The sequence below is a fragment of the Cotesia glomerata genome, linkage group LG5, assembly GCF_020080835.1.
Source record: "Cotesia glomerata isolate CgM1 linkage group LG5, MPM_Cglom_v2.3, whole genome shotgun sequence".
Taxonomy (NCBI): domain Eukaryota; kingdom Metazoa; phylum Arthropoda; class Insecta; order Hymenoptera; family Braconidae; genus Cotesia; species Cotesia glomerata.
This window is the reverse complement of record NC_058162.1, coordinates 16,625,999-16,642,131: the sequence shown is the minus strand read 5'-3', so window position 1 is coordinate 16,642,131 and position 16,133 is coordinate 16,625,999. Positions and strand designations below refer to the sequence as shown.

The 16,133-nt window shown below is 26.9% G+C and overlaps 2 protein-coding genes across 5 annotated transcripts; one reads left to right on the top strand and one right to left on the bottom strand.

Annotated features, from left to right (window-relative positions):
• Positions 1-672: 672 nt before the first annotated feature.
• Positions 673-3,334, bottom strand: LOC123265234 (N(6)-adenine-specific methyltransferase METTL4). The gene is made up of 4 exons (XM_044728891.1): positions 3,052-3,334; positions 1,162-2,100; positions 920-1,091; positions 673-842 (listed from the first exon to the last, which is right to left on the bottom strand). Exons 2-4 carry the CDS (start codon positions 1,942-1,944, stop codon positions 685-687), a joined length of 1,113 nt encoding a protein of 370 aa, XP_044584826.1. The 5' UTR covers positions 1,945-2,100; positions 3,052-3,334; the 3' UTR covers positions 673-684.
• A 29-nt stretch (positions 3,335-3,363) lies between these two features.
• LOC123265232 (dystrophin-like) lies at positions 3,364-11,343 on the top strand. 4 transcript variants are annotated; one of them, XM_044728887.1, is made up of 8 exons: positions 3,364-3,494; positions 6,143-6,295; positions 6,385-6,592; positions 7,575-8,091; positions 8,173-8,529; positions 9,867-10,185; positions 10,256-10,540; positions 11,048-11,343. In XM_044728887.1, exons 2-8 carry the CDS (start codon positions 6,196-6,198, stop codon positions 11,170-11,172), a joined length of 1,911 nt encoding a protein of 636 aa, XP_044584822.1. In that variant the 5' UTR covers positions 3,364-3,494; positions 6,143-6,195; the 3' UTR covers positions 11,173-11,343. The 4 variants fall into 4 exon arrangements, with proteins under 4 accessions (XP_044584822.1, XP_044584825.1, XP_044584824.1 ...); XM_044728890.1 differs by having other exon boundaries at positions 10,256-10,477; positions 11,051-11,271; XM_044728889.1 differs by having other exon boundaries at positions 10,256-10,477; positions 11,048-11,271.
• Positions 11,344-16,133: the final 4,790 nt, after the last annotated feature.

Sequence of the window (16,133 nt, the reverse complement as noted above, 5' to 3'; positions counted from 1 at the left end):
TAATTTTTCAAATCTTCTGCATGTGAAATTTTTTCTTTTAATTTTTTTGTAATAATTTTTTCAATGAAAAAAATTATAAAAATTTTCAGATGGCTTTTTAAATTTTTTTTTTAATTGTACTTGTAGTTTTTTTAATTTTTTACATGTGAAATTTTTTTTTTATTTTTTTGTAATAATTTTTTAAATAAGAAATTCTAAAAATTTCCGTAACATCAATTTTTATAAAAAAAAAATTTTTTTCCAAATTCACATGTATAATTTTATTCTAATTTCTACAAGTGGAATTTTTTTTCTTAGTTTTTTTTTTTTGTATAATTTAATTGTTATAAAAATCTAAAAAATTATTAGAGGTTGCTAATATCAGTATCATATTTTCTTTTATCAAAAATAATTGAATCTAAAGTAATGAATGAATAATTTCATTAGAACACTAAATGAATTCTTTTATTCAAGTAGTATACGTTATGAATCTCGAGTTTGGATATTAATTCCTTCTTAATATTTTTCGTGAAAAAAAGTATAATTGCATAAATAAAATTATAAACAAATAAGATAAAAAAATAACTTACTAAAATTATGTTTACAGTTAACGTAAATATGTTGAAAATAATAATAATAATAATAATAATATTTCATTAAGTGGACAACGAAATAAATTATGAATAAATACGGTTGAAATAATTTTCAACTTTCCAAGCATTCATTGGTTTTATTTATTTTATAGAATGAAATATTTTGAAATTTTAACACTTCTAATCCCCAACTTGTCCATCCGGGTAACAAGTATCTGGCAAATATTTCCAAACAATTAGGATTTACCGGTAGATAAGTTTTTAACACGTCTGTAATTTAATAAAAAAGAAATTCATTAATGTTTCTAATAAAAATATCGAATATTTAGGTATAAAATACCATTTACCTATCAGAGGAGGTTTGTGAGAATGTATAGCACTAGGTACGCTAATAATTAATTTTTTATCCGGTATTTGAGGTGTTGCGCTTCGATTTAAACTACCGAAAATTAATAGTTCAAATGGTTGTTTTACTAATGAATTATTGAAATCACAAATTGTCTCTCCTGATTTTGTTACCTGTAAAGAAAAAATTTTAAACTATTATAAAAATATTTCTTTACGCTTAATTATTTATTCAGGTACTTACTTTGACCCAATACCATTTAGCGATATATTTGATTCCCCACAATGGGAAAATAACATCAAATATATAATTATAATGACTTTGAGAATTAGTACACCAGATTGCAATGATACCACTGGAATTTAATAATTTATCGATGGCTATTTTAGTTAAATCTTCATTAAACATCATTTTATAACTTTTGTTTTTATTTCTCCGTATGAATTTATTCCACCAGGGTGGATCCATGAGAATAAAATCAAATTGATTATTCATTTTCAATTTTTTATCAATATCTTTTACGTCATAAGAATAAAAATGAGAATTACTTGGGAATACATATTGGTTTGAATGTACAGTTGTAATAATAGGATTATCCGATTGATTGCACCCATAAAAATTATCCGATATGTTGTACTCGATATCATAAAATTCTTGAGATGCATCACGAGCTCGTTTATTATAATCATGTTCAACTATTTTATTAAATATCTGTTTTTCCGCAACATCAGCTAATATTTCATCAGCAGTCTCTTGAATAATTTTTATTTCATCCAATTTTTCAGTTGAAACAGAACCATCGATATTTTTTCTTTTTTTAGATTTCTTTTTTTTCGTCATAGATTTGTCTTCACTCATTTTTGGTATTTGGTTATTGCGTAAGAATGGTGAATTAATATCAAATACTTTTTTGTTAAATTCTAATTCCAATAATTCATTGTCATTATATACGTTGTTATAAATTTTATTCAGATATTCAAGGTGGGAAATAATCCATCCCTTATCATGAACCACAAGAATGCTCATGTTATATAAATTTATTAAAATGTTCGTTTGTAATATTACGATGAATAATTGAATATTGAATATGATCTAATTAAATTTTGAATTCCGGGTGAAATATTTTAGAGTATAAATTATTTGTTAATTCTCTTCAATAATTTTTTCGACACTCTAATTTACCTGAAATATTTAACAATTTCGGCATTATTCCAGATATATATTTTCAATTACGAAAATTTTATAAACGTTTATATTAAATTAATCTATAAAATGTTTTATCTGTCGTTCGTCAAGTAATTATCAATATTATATAGGTTACATTTTTAACATTGCATATTTCAATAATTAAATTATTCTCGGAGCTTCATCTATATTATTGCTTATAAAATATTCCATTATCATTTTACTCAATTAGTGTGAGAGTAAAGAAATTACTGTTGTTGATACAGCTTTTAGAATTTAAAAAAATCCATGAATGTACGTTGATAAAATTTTTCCAGTTGAAAAAAAATTGAAATTATTTACTTTTAAACGTCAGTTGAAAAATTTTAATTAAAAACTAAATTAATTTTAAAAAAATTAGTTTGTTATCTAAATTTAAAGAAATTTAAATAATAAAATAACAAAGTTTAAGGATAAATAATAAAATTTTTAATTTCTTAGCACTATTTATGTATCCATATTTTTACATTATTTATAAATAATATTTACGAATTGTTTATAGAAATCAAATAATTATAAGGAGTCTATGACATTGATCTTAGTAGTCACTTGATCATTTTTTAATTTTATTTAACAAACAAATTTCAGAAAAAATTTTTTTTTCTATTATTTATTTATTACAAAAATTCTTAATTAAAATGATTAAATATCTGTTAAATTAATTTTCATCAGGACTCGATCATAATAATTATGATTTAATTGAAAAAACTTTTTTTACTTGATAAATACGTAGTCGATTGACAGTAATAGATTTTTTAAATATTCATGTTTAAAAAATAACAATTTAGAATTATTTTTTATATATCGACGTAAAAACAACAGTAAAATCTGAAGGTTGCTAATAAACTTAAAATATTTTTGTAACTTGTCTGAAAAAATAAACTTATAAAATTTTTATTAGATACTTACACCAAGTTCGTATGTAAATAAATACTGTGAATACCTTTCATATGAGTGTGTAAAAGTGACCCTAAGGGTCATTCACCAGCTATGGATCCACTGTTGTGTCATTGTTTCAGTTGACTGAATCAGTTGTCGGTTAGAGAGAAGCATCATCTATTCTAACCTCTCAAGTCTTAAAACTTTATTCACAATTTTATTTAAATAATTTACTTATATAAAATAAAACACAAAAGTTTTATTTGTTAGTTATGTGTTTTCTTCCGATTAAATTGTTATTGAAATTACAACATTAAAATCAACAATTAATTACAACACTTCGGAAGCCATTAACAAAAAAGTTGTTTACATTTTTTCCAACATTATCAAATAATGTTATTAAGTTATTTAACTTATTAAATAAGTTTTTTAATGACATTCGATGTTTAATTAATAATCATTATTAATACTTGGTGAGTATTGATGCGTAAATTACTTTTAATTTATAATTTTTATTTAAAAAAATTGAAAACGTGACCAACCGGAATAATGCGCTTAATTATCATAATTATTGTTATTATTATTATCGTTACAGTGTTATTATTATAAATATTAAATAACAAATTAAGTATATTTAACTTTACGATTTTGGTCTTCAATATTACTTTGTAAAAATTTTATCATAAAAAATATTTACATAAAAACTTTATTTTTTATATTTTATTATTTTTAAGGATTAATAGAATATATGACATGACTATTTTTATATTTAAAATTGTCAAGTGCGGGAATTAGAACATTTTGAATAATTTTTATACAATATATTTTCTGTAGACTGGTTTTTATAATACTATAAATCTGAATTTTTTTATTGGCTGTCCAGTCTATTGCACGAATTTTTTTAACTAATTATTTATCTAATAATTTATAATATCGTTCGCCTGTATTCCCTATAGGCATAAACGATTTTAAAATTCGTGTATAAATTTGTCATTAAAGGTAAATTTGACTGAAAAAATAATTCGGACGGCCCAGACCAGGAATCGAACCTGGATCAGTCAAATTTACCTTTAATGACAAATTTATATACGAATTTTAAAACCGTTTATGCCTGTAGGGAATACAGGTGAACGATATTATAAATTATTAGATAAATAATTAGTTAAAAAAATTCGTGCAATAGACTGGACAGCCAATAAAAAAATTCAGATTTATAGTATAATTTTGAATAATGTTTGAATATATTTTATCGTGTTATTTTTAAATATACTTATATCAAGACTTTTTAAAAATATGAGTGAAACTTTTCAAATATATTTTTAAAATGTATAACTTGCTTGTCAAAACAAAAAAATTTTCTGAGAACTTTCGATACCAGATTTTTAATATAAGAATTACAAAGTTATACTTGTTTATTAAATAATATAATTTTTTAATTATATTTATTCAGCAATTTAATTAATTTAAAGTAGAAGTTGAGATAGTTTGATAGTAGCTCATTTTTTTTTATTCATTCGATTAAATAAAAATAAAATGCTTACAATTTTATTAAAAATTTAATAGCATAAAAATATTCTTTTGATGTATTGACAAATTTATTTTCTGAACTTGTTTAATTTTTTTGAACTTAAAAAATCATTAAATTTGAAAAAAATCATGCTATAGAAGTTTTAAGAAAAAATTAAAAAAATTAATATTTAGGTATATGTTTCACAAATCAAAAATATAAAAATATTTCTTTTTATTCATTGAAAAAAAAATTTTTTGATCGATCATTTTTAAATTTTCTTATTTTTTAATTTTAAGATGAAAATTTGTTTCAACTGTGATTTTAAACAATTACTGTAATTGAAATTCTTATACAGTGAAGAAAAATTATTCGTCGCAAGTTTATATTCTAATCGTTATTGATTCATATTAGATATATAGTTAAAGCGAAGAAGTAATTACTCAAATAAATCAAATATGTGTTATTTGTTCTAAACAACGGTTTACTCAATTCAATAAACTGACCAACAAGTATGTGTATTTGCTTGCAATTGTAAACGGATATTCTCAGCATACGCGTTATACTGTTTGTAGTAATATTTGATTCAACATATTTTATCATAATAGCATCAAAATGTCTTGTAATTAACTACAATAATTATTAAAATAATTAAAAAAAATTTAATTAAAAATATCGGGTTTCTTTTTTGTTTTACAGAGTATACATTGAAGATCATTCTCATAAATTTTGATTAAGAAATATCATGTTGTTACAAAGTTATAAACATTTTCGTGGAGCACCAAAAAAATTTCCCTCACCACGGTGTGGTCTCTAACTCAAAAACGGATTATCTAAAACAAAAAAACGAAACAGCGTTGTAATCTGCATGCGTGTGGTTATCGTTGCAAGTAGGGGATTTTTTAAATTTGGATTTAAATAAAAATGGCGTCATATTAATAGTATATTACACCCCTAGGGAAGTAAAGTAAGAAAGGTCTCAGATCACATGCAATTGTTGGCCGAGGCGAAGCCGAGGTCAACAAACATGTGATCTGAGGCTTTCTTATTTACTTCCCGAGGAGTTTATACTATTTTTTTCTCCGAGGAAGGCGGAAAGCGGTAACTTCGTTTAGCGCAGCGAGGCTAAAGTTCCCGCTTTACGCCCAGAGGGGAAAAAATTTTTTTCGTTTTTTTTTTCTCATTTTTTTTTAATTCAACAGCCCTAAAAAATTTTTAAATCCAAATTTTCAAAATCCCCTATGTGCAACGATAGCTACTGAATAGACGAATACGGGAAAATAAAGTTGCAAATCGGTTGATATTTATGCAAATTGCAGTTCCCACCAGTTCAAAAAAAGCTGTTTCGAGAAAAACGCGTTTTTGTCGGAGCGCCGCGCGTGCAATGGTCATTTGACACACTGCCACAAAAATGACTACAACTCGAAAAATATTCGGAATTTTCATATGAAACTCTAGAGACATATTTTTGAATGTATAAACTTTGATTTAATACAAAACAAATTTTTTTTTTTTAATTTTACAGTCGCTATCCCCTTAAATGATTTTCATTTATTAATAATTTATTTTATAAATACAATTATGTAATAATCCTTGTTTTTTGGGTTGCAACAGATCCATTCTTGTTATTCTACTAGAAAAAAAAAAAAAAAAAAAAAAACATCACAATGGATGATGTTATGAAAGAGATAAAGGAATGTAATGGGATTCGGTATCCATTTTACCGAACTGCAGCAAAAGTTTTAATACTACATCGAAAACTTCACAGTAAATATTTAACTCTAATTATAAATTCATAAAATAAATACTTTGTTATAAATAAACTTTTTTAATTAAATTTGATATGATTATTTCAGTGCAATATGTACCTCTTCAGTTGGTAATTGGAGTGTTTGAACGTCATAAGTTATCAATAACTGAAAATTCAGTTATATTAGATGAAACTGAAGTTGAAGATGTTATAGCAGATATATATTTCGCAGCTCGTAAAGAAGCTAATGTTGAGTTTGATATTAATAAAATTACAAAGTTAGCAGTTGCATGTATATTTTCGACGTTCAACAAGTAAGTTACTTCTTTTTATTGCCAAAAATAATTCGTTTAAATTCAATAACTTACATTATTCACAGAACTTATTTCATGGATTTGTTGAGATTACATATTTAATAATTATTTATCACACTAAAAAACCAGGAAAATAAAAAAAAAAGAATTTTAATAAATGATTTTAAAGTCTTTTTATCTAAGAATTTATTACAGTATTCAACATGATTTAATGTTGCAATCAATAATCTGACGTGCCTGAATTTATTTTTCATCTCACAGCTTTAAGAAAATATTAAAAATAAACATTAAGATTGACTTTTATTCAGAGTTGAAGATATGAATATAATATTTTTCATATCACCAATTTTTATACGCTAATGATGATGTTCATTGTTAATACTTTTCGTTTTTATACAATGCAATTTATTAAGAAGAATTTTATTATTTTCCTTAGATAGTAAATAAATTATAACTTCATTTCAGAACAATGATATTTTTATAACGTATATTGTCAGTTAGAGTCAAAGATAATGGAATAATTTTATGTGTATTAAAGCTCTGAGGAAAATTTTACTAGGAAAATTATTTATAAAAAATAATACTTGAAGTATAAATTGAATAGATGTTTTTAATAATATATTACTACTTTTATTAATAATAAAAATTATGTCATTCGATATGAAAAAATCGAATTAAATATTCAAATATTTTTCTTGACATATCAGTATATTTAATTTTTAAGTAGGGTAAAAGACCCAGTTATTGACACTGGCCTATTTGATTGACACTTACAATTTTATTCTAATTAAAAAAATAAAATTTTCTCCAAAAGTCAACTATCTCAAAATTTATAATTCAAAAATTATATTTATTAATTTATTACAGTCGATTTGTTTTATTTAATTAAAATAAAATTGCAAGTGTCAATAACTAGTTCAGTGTCAATAACTGGGTCTTTTACCTTAAATGTATAATTAATGAATTTAAATTTAAATTACAGCAAAGGAAAAGCTTCAGTATTCTCAGTAAAAGTATTATTAACTCTAATCAGTTGTGGCAGTCTTCATGAAAAATATGAATACTTTTACCAATTGCTGGCTGATCACAATGCATGTTTGTCTAAGGCCGCTTTACATACTCTACTTACAAGCATTTGCAAAGTAACAGAATTACTTGGTGAAAGTGTCGAGTATGGTAGCCACTTGGTACAATCGACTGTTGACAGTTGTTTCGTTGAGTCACAGGGTTGTTTAGGTGTCAGTAAAACGGAATTAAGATTATGGCTAATGCAGGATCCACCTCTACTCTCCTGGATATCAACGTTCAATCGTTTAAAATTAGCCGAACATGTTGTTCATCATATTAAATGTTCATCATGCAAAGTAACACCTATCCGTGGACCAAGATTTACTTGTTTAAGATGTGCACGGTACCATCAATGTCAAACGTGCTTTTTCTTTGCTAAAACATCTCATAAACATAAATTAAAGCATCCAGTCAAAGAATATTGCACAAAGGTTCTTATTTTCATTATTATTTTTAAATGATAAAAAAAGTATATAATTTTTGTTTATTTTTATTTATTCTATATTATTTAGACTTTGAGTAAACAAAACACCAAACCAATAGTTGATCTTATTAGAAGTAAATTAAGATTATGTCCGATTCAAGTGTCTGCACAGTTAGAATCATCAGCATTAAATGCATTACCATTCAATAAAGAAGAATCGGTATTTTCTGATAGTACTATTGATTCGTCTTTGTCAGCTTCAATAATAAATGAAAAAGTTAATAATGATCATCAAAAAGAATTGTCGAGCATCATTAATCACTTGGAACAAGAAAATAAAAAATTACAAGTGGAATTGAAGGAAATATGCGGTAATCGTGATGAAAGGCTGCAACAGCACCGAGAAGCTATTGAAGCTCAGTTACAACGATTAAAAACACTAAAGGTGAGTCTTACTTATTTTAAATGATTCTAGTTTCCTGATGACTATCGTATTTTAGTTCTATTAGTATCTTCAGAGCTTGATAGTTTTAATATTATATTGATAAGGTGTAAGATACTAAAACTAGATAATAATATAATCCTGAAGCCAAAACTTTTAGAAACAATATTATCAATATAGAAATCCTTAATTTTGATATACTTATTAATTAAAAAATTTTTATTTTATTTCATTTATATTTGTGATCATAACATAAAACTATAACTAAAAAATAAATACTCCTGGAGATTGTATAATAATTTTAGGAATTATTTTTGTACACTGATAAAAAAATCGACTTGACTCAAGAGTCAAACTCTTGAACCAAGAATACCATTTTGAAGAAAATCTATTCTCTTGACTCAAAAAAATCATTTTCTTCAAAATGGAATTCTTGGTTCAAGAGTTTGGCTCTTGAGTCAAGTCAATTTTTTTAGTAGTGTATAATTAATACATTGAGAGAAAAAATTTTTTTTTGAAAAAAATGGGCATATAAAAGTAATTTGCTGGAAATTTTAAACAATTTTATTTCTTAGCTGAAGAAATCAAAATTTTTCTCATAGTAGATTTTTCGTTGAAAAAAAGTTTTATATACTTGGGAAAAAATAATTTTGGCTGAAAATCTATCTAAAATTGTTTTCTCCAAATCAAAAAAACTTTTTTCAAAAAATGTTTATTTCATCAGCTAAGAAAGAAAATCGTTTAAAATTTTTAACAAATTAATTTCTTCTTAGGGTAAATGCACTAATTATTGGCCGATTAAGGTTTTCTTTTTTTGTACGAAGCTATAAAAAAACTATTAACTTATTAACAACAATTTATATACAGTTTATAATGAAAATTGACAAAATTATATTAATTTTGTTATTTAAGTGTTCGAATACTACAATCACCAATTATTGACCGAGGAAACCCAACAAATGACCGACCGTTCTCCAATTGACCGCTGAAATAAATATAAATAATTTTGTAAACTACATATATGTAATGAAATTTATTCAGTACTTTTGAAGTATTAACTTCATCTTGAACAGACATTGCAATTTGAGCTAAACTTACAGTATAATTTTAAATCATACCTTTTTATAAGATAATATAAATAATAGTAATAATTAACATAAAATTAGATTTCTTTAGATCTCACATATAATCACAAATTTATCCTGATGATGATAATTCTTCTGATTCATTTGAGATTTTTTGATTCTTTTTTTTTCTCTCAGTGTATAAAATAAGTATTAGGTTGAATTGTTATAACAAACAGAATAAACATATCAATGATATTAAAAAAATTTTTTTAGAAGTACATGTTTCACGGCCAACGGTCGTCATTTCCACAAACTATGCGCTGTGTACAAAGTACACCACTATTACCATCGTTACCAGTCGCATCTAGATTTTCAACATTACCTGAATTCCAATTAAGCCCGATTATCCGTCCAAATAATAATGCTGATTGCAGTAATACGATAATCAGTAATATAAATCCATATGAAATAAATAGTAATCTATTCGACAACTCGAACGTTGACAGATCTCATGAAGAAACTAGAGAAGCATCAAGTACTTATGAAAATTCTAAATTGTCATCTAAAATTCAACTTAGCACTTGGATTGGGGGTATTTAAATATTTAATATTATCGATAAAAAATAAAACTAATATTTTTATTAAATTAATTAATTGATTAGGAAATCGAACGAGTATTTATCAAGACCATGGTAACTTCTCCCAATGGTTGAATTCGAGTAATTCTAATTTACCTTCATCAAAATACTCGTCAAAGCCGTTGAACGTAACCGATAAAATGTCTCATGATGATTCACTGTTAGATAGCGCGCGAGACAATACACCGTCTAGTCTTCAGCGGCCTGATAAACATTCACGACATAGCAGTCTGCAAAATATTCAAGGTGATTTAAATGACATACTCAATCGATTGCAGAATATGGTTGCAAACGATTGTTTATTGGAAGGTAATTTACACTTTTTTTTTTTTAATAAATTATTATTACAAAAATCAATAATAATCTTCTTGATTGACACTGTCATGTTCATCATTGTTGTAAAATAAAAAAAAATTTAGTCTTCATTATAAACTTTAATTGATATTTAAAAAACTATAATTTATTAGATAAAAATTTTTATTAATCGTGAAGACAATAAAGAAATACCTAATTAAGTTTATTGAATGAATACAGTTTATTTAAACTTTAGATTTAATTTAAACTTCTACTCAGTTACTCTTCATTGAAGTTGAGACATTACTCGAAAACTTAAATGACAGTTTTGATGAACTTGAACTTTGAAAAGTTGCAAAAAAATTTTCAAAGTCAATGTGCATTTTAATGCTGAATGATTGATAATTTTTAATAATTTTTTTATCATTTATAGTTATACCATAAAGATAATACACATATAATTATTAAATTAACATTATTATATTTTTAATCTAATTGAATTTCATTTTATGTATTCATCAGCAGAATCCTTCAATTCAAGTGACAATTGTGAATTGAAGCGTGCGGCAACACAAATGGAAGATCTTTTAACGGATCTCATTCAAGGTATTGAATCACGCAAGGGAAAACTCGCAACAATCGTTTAACAATTGTTAATATAATAAATAATGACATTGATTATGAATTTAATAACGAATATATACATATTATATTATTTTGTACACACTTTATTAGCTATAAAAAATAATTAAGTAAAAAAAAGATGTATTGATAATTTTTCATATTGCATTGATTGAATAAAAGTTATTGTATTTGTTCACGAATGTTAATTGTTTTTTTTTTCTTTTTTATTGATAGATTATAATACTTTATCATTGATTATGCTAAAAAGTTTTTTAACAAATCCATGGTCGCTGAAAATAAAAATTAAACATAATCTCGGTTGACGTTATTTCAAAATTAAATCTCAATCCGGTGAATCCCGGCTGCTTTTGCATCAATGTATGTATATCCTTCAAAACTCGTTTAACCTTATGCTTTATTCCGTGCGTTGATGCAAATCGTGCAGTTAACCAGGGAATGGCATGTTAATATCTTATAGTCTTTTAAGTGATCCATTGACGTCGGTCAGTGAAGGGAAATGGTTGTTTATTTTTTTTTATAGCCAACTTTACTATTTATAATACAAGAATGTGTGAATCTTATCTAATCCCGCTTACTGTAATTTATTTACTATCTAGCAATAAATGTGTTTTCATTCACATAATTGCGATAAACACTGGTTATTCATTTATGCATTTATCCTTATGAATTCAATTATCAATCGTTGTTTCTTTTTTTATTACAAAGAATAACAATTCATAACTGTTTTACAATCTAAAGTTATTTTTATCTTAACTAAATTCATAAATAATAAATGTAAATAATCTTAAGATTTTCAATATTTACATCGTAATTATAAAAGTTTGAAACTGTAATTTTTTAGTACGCTTTATTTTTTAAATAATCAAATTTCATAATCATAATCATAATCTTATCCAAGTAAAATGATATTGTTTTACTAAAATACTTTATAAAGTTATATACCATTAAATTATTACAGTTATTGATTTTTATCAGTTTATACTTCTCAAGAAGTTTTTTAATATAAGAAAAAATTGGAGGGCCTATTCTGTCGCAGTGAATTCATTTACTTATTCTTTTTTATTGATTATTCTATTTTTTATGTACCATTATCAGTAAAAATTTTTCATTGTATTCCAAAGAATCTACGCTGTTAAAAATTTTCGTAAATTTAGTAACTTTTTAGTATACATACATATCTTAAAATTAAAAATCGAGTTTACGAACAAAATTAATAATTTATGCATGGTAATATTACGATATTGCTTTTGCAAGTTTAAAATTCACTTATTAATTTTAATAACCTTCGTATGCATATGCTTAAAAAATTAGCTTATTATATATTTAACAACATAATGGTAAAATTATAAGACGAAAATTGTCGCAAACCTAAAATACCAGATTCTACAAGAAAAATTTAATTTCTGTAGACTTAACTTACAAAATTCTCGATATAATTAGAAAATTTTCGTAATCTCAATATACTTCTGCGCAATTTTAGTAGATGAAATGAGATTTTTAATTGAAACCGTCTTTTGTATTTTTACATAACCGTACAGAAAAAAAAATTAACTTGAATCAGGTGAAAAATTCTTGAATCAAGAAAATAATTTTGAAAAATTTCATTGTCTTGAATCAAGATAAAAAATTCTTGAATCAAGAAAAATTTACTTAAACCAACAAAAATTTCTTAGTTTAAAAATTTTTCTACTCAAATCAAGAAGATGAAGTTCTTCAAAATTATTTACTTGATTCAAGTTAATTTTTTTTTTTCTGTGCGGGTTTGTAAAATTACATGACTTCCATTTATTGTAATTACCAATTTTAATTTATAATAAAAATGGAAACATTTTTTAATAAATTTTTTACCAGACATAGTATTAAAAAAGTACTATTATTGTCACGGAAATTTTTTTCCAAAACATTTTGGAAAATAACTGCTTCTTTTGTTTTTAACAGTGTAGAGAGCCAAAAAGCTGAAATTTGTTAATGAACGTTATTAATAACACGTGAGAAATAATTATTTGTCTGAATACTGACGTCAAAGTACTTTATTTCCTTATGTTATTTCCTGAGATACATTGTATCCGAATTAAAATTCCTCAGACACGAGGATCCGAGTTCGTATTTACTTTGTTTGATATAATTACAGATTATTAATAGAGAAGAACTCATAGCACAACAATAAATACATAAAAGATTGATTTTGTAGATACTGATCCTCTATACTTACAAAAAAATAATTAAAATTGTCTCAATAATGACGTCAAAGTGTTTCATTTCCTTGTTTTATTTCCTCAGACACATTGTATCCGAGTTTACGCTATGATTGTAGTATTTAAGTTAGTATCAGTGACGAAGCGACCGCGATTGTATCGTAGTACAATCATAAATATATTACGAAATACGCGTTGTATTACATGTAGTCTATCACGAATCCTGTAAGATAAGATGTACGCAAAAGACATGTCAATGCTCATTTTATCTAATTTACTTCTTAGAATTTAAAAATTTTTTTCCTAATTCCTTGACTATACATCCAGAATTGATGATTTCATGGGTATAACTTTTTAATTATTATACAACAGTCACCCCTTTTTAAAATTCAGTTACAGACAATTCTCATATTTTTATTTTCCAATTGATTTATTGATAAAAATATTATTTGTAAGTAGAATAACATTGGAATCAGCAGACATCTGACAATTTTTGAAATTTTTATAACTAATCAATTATGATAAAAAAAATTAGGAAAACGGTTGACCCTACACTGATAGAAGGATTTCTTAGCATTTAAGAAGATTTCTTTGTATTTAAGAAATATTTTTTAAACAGTATTTCTTAGCATTTAAAAAATATTACTTAGTATTTGAGAAATATTTCTTTGTATGTAAGAAATATTTCTTAGTATTTATATTTCTTAGCATTTAAGAAGATTTCTTTGTATTTAAGAAATATTTTTTAAATATTAAGAAATGATGTTTAAGAAATGATTTCTTAAATACAAAGAAATCTTTTTAAATACTAAGAAATCCTTCTATCAGTGTAAAGGCCATCCCTGCAACTTCCCGCTAATTCCGTTAATACCTGGCCGCTTTTTTGAGCTCTTCGAGCTCAAAAGTACAATCTGTGTGTTGTTTTAAGCTCTCCGAGCTCAAAAAGATACCTTTTCTATGCTTTTGAGCTCTTTGAGCTCAAAAGTCTGATAGAAGTTTCATAGAACACTATTTTTTGAATGTTCATACCGCAATAACTTTTGAATGAATGAACCGATTTTTACGCGGTTGGCGGCATTCTACGTAGTTTTTTAAGCCTTATAAATAATTTCTAAGTTTCAATTGGTCAAACTAGAAATTTCGGAGTAACTCTGAAAAAACACTTTTTTCGGTTTTCTTTCGTTCACGATATCTCTCGAACGAATCAATCGATTTTGACCGGATTGGCGGCAATCGATGTGGTTTTTTAAGGTTGAGAGCTGATTAGTTTTTGGAATCGATCGGTTGAGCCGTTTAAAAGTTATCCCAAAAAAACCACTTCAGAAAAAAATTTTTTTCCTACTTTTTTTTAGATTTCTCCAAATTTCTCAAAATCTATTGGTCCGAATCAATTAAAATTTACAGAAAATCTAAGTTTGGCAAAGCCCTTTCGAATGGCACCAACCGCGATGAAATCGGTTCAACCATTCAAAAGTTATAAGAGATAAACATACTTACACACTCACACACACACACACACACACACACACACACACACACACACACACACATGATCGAGGACGCCAAGCAGCATTATCCAGTCGCGATTGCCGGTGACTTCAACTCCTGGGCAGTAGACTGGGGCAGCAAGCAGACCAATGCGCGAGGAAAAGCACTACTGGAAGCTTTTACTACACTAGATGTAGTCCAGCTCAACAGTGGTGATACGCCAACCTATACTAAAGGGGAAGCAAGCTCTATTGTAGATCTCACTTTCGTCAGCAGCAGCCTCATCAGTGGGAAATACGACTGGAAGGTGATGGATATCTACACAGCCAGCGACCACAAGGCAATTCTCTGGGAAATATTACATGACCGGAATACAAGAAGACCAATCAAGTCACTCAATACCATTGGATGGAAAGTGAAGTCTTTTGACACAAGCACATTGATAATAGCCCTGAATAGTGAACCGATTACTACTGGACCCGCAGAAGAAATGACCAAGGACCTGATGAAAAGAGTTGTCCAGGCCTGTGACGCAAGTATGGTCCGGAAATGCAGCATAAGCCAACGCCCGGCAGTACACTGGTGGAACGACCACATCAGCGTTCTTCGGAAAGAGTGTCTAAAGAAAAGGAGAATATCCCAGCGTGGCTATCGACGACCTAACTCTGCGGAGCTGGTCGCAGAGTACAAAAAAGCCCGTCGATTACTGAACAAAGCCATCAAGGATAGTAAGAGGCAATGCTGGAAAGAGCTCATCAACGAGGTGGACAAAGACCTGTGGGGTAGGCCGTACAAGGTGGTCATGAATCACCTAAAAGTCAAACAAATGCCGGCACCCACATGCCCACAACTTCTGCAGAGAATCGTTACCGCGCTGTTTCCGCAGCAACGCGAGCTTCACTACCAGCTAGCTCAAGGAGAACTGGAGGACATTCCAACTGTCACGGAAGAAGAACTGACGGAGGCTTGCAACCGCGTAGGGAATAATAAAGCACCGGGATTAGACGGAATCCCTAACATTGCCTTTAAAAACAGCTATAAAGGCAGCACCGGCATTATTCCTGGATGTTTACAACACCTGCCTCAAAGAAGGGATTTTTCCTCGAAAGTGGAAACAGCAACGGTTAGTGCTGCTTCCTAAAGGGAAAAAGCCACCGGATGAACCGTCATCTTACCGCCCACTTTGCATGCTAGATACAGCGGGTAAGATATTCGAACGCATAATTCACCAGAGAATTGAAGCAGTAGTCGACCCACTCCTGGCAGACAATCAGTATGGA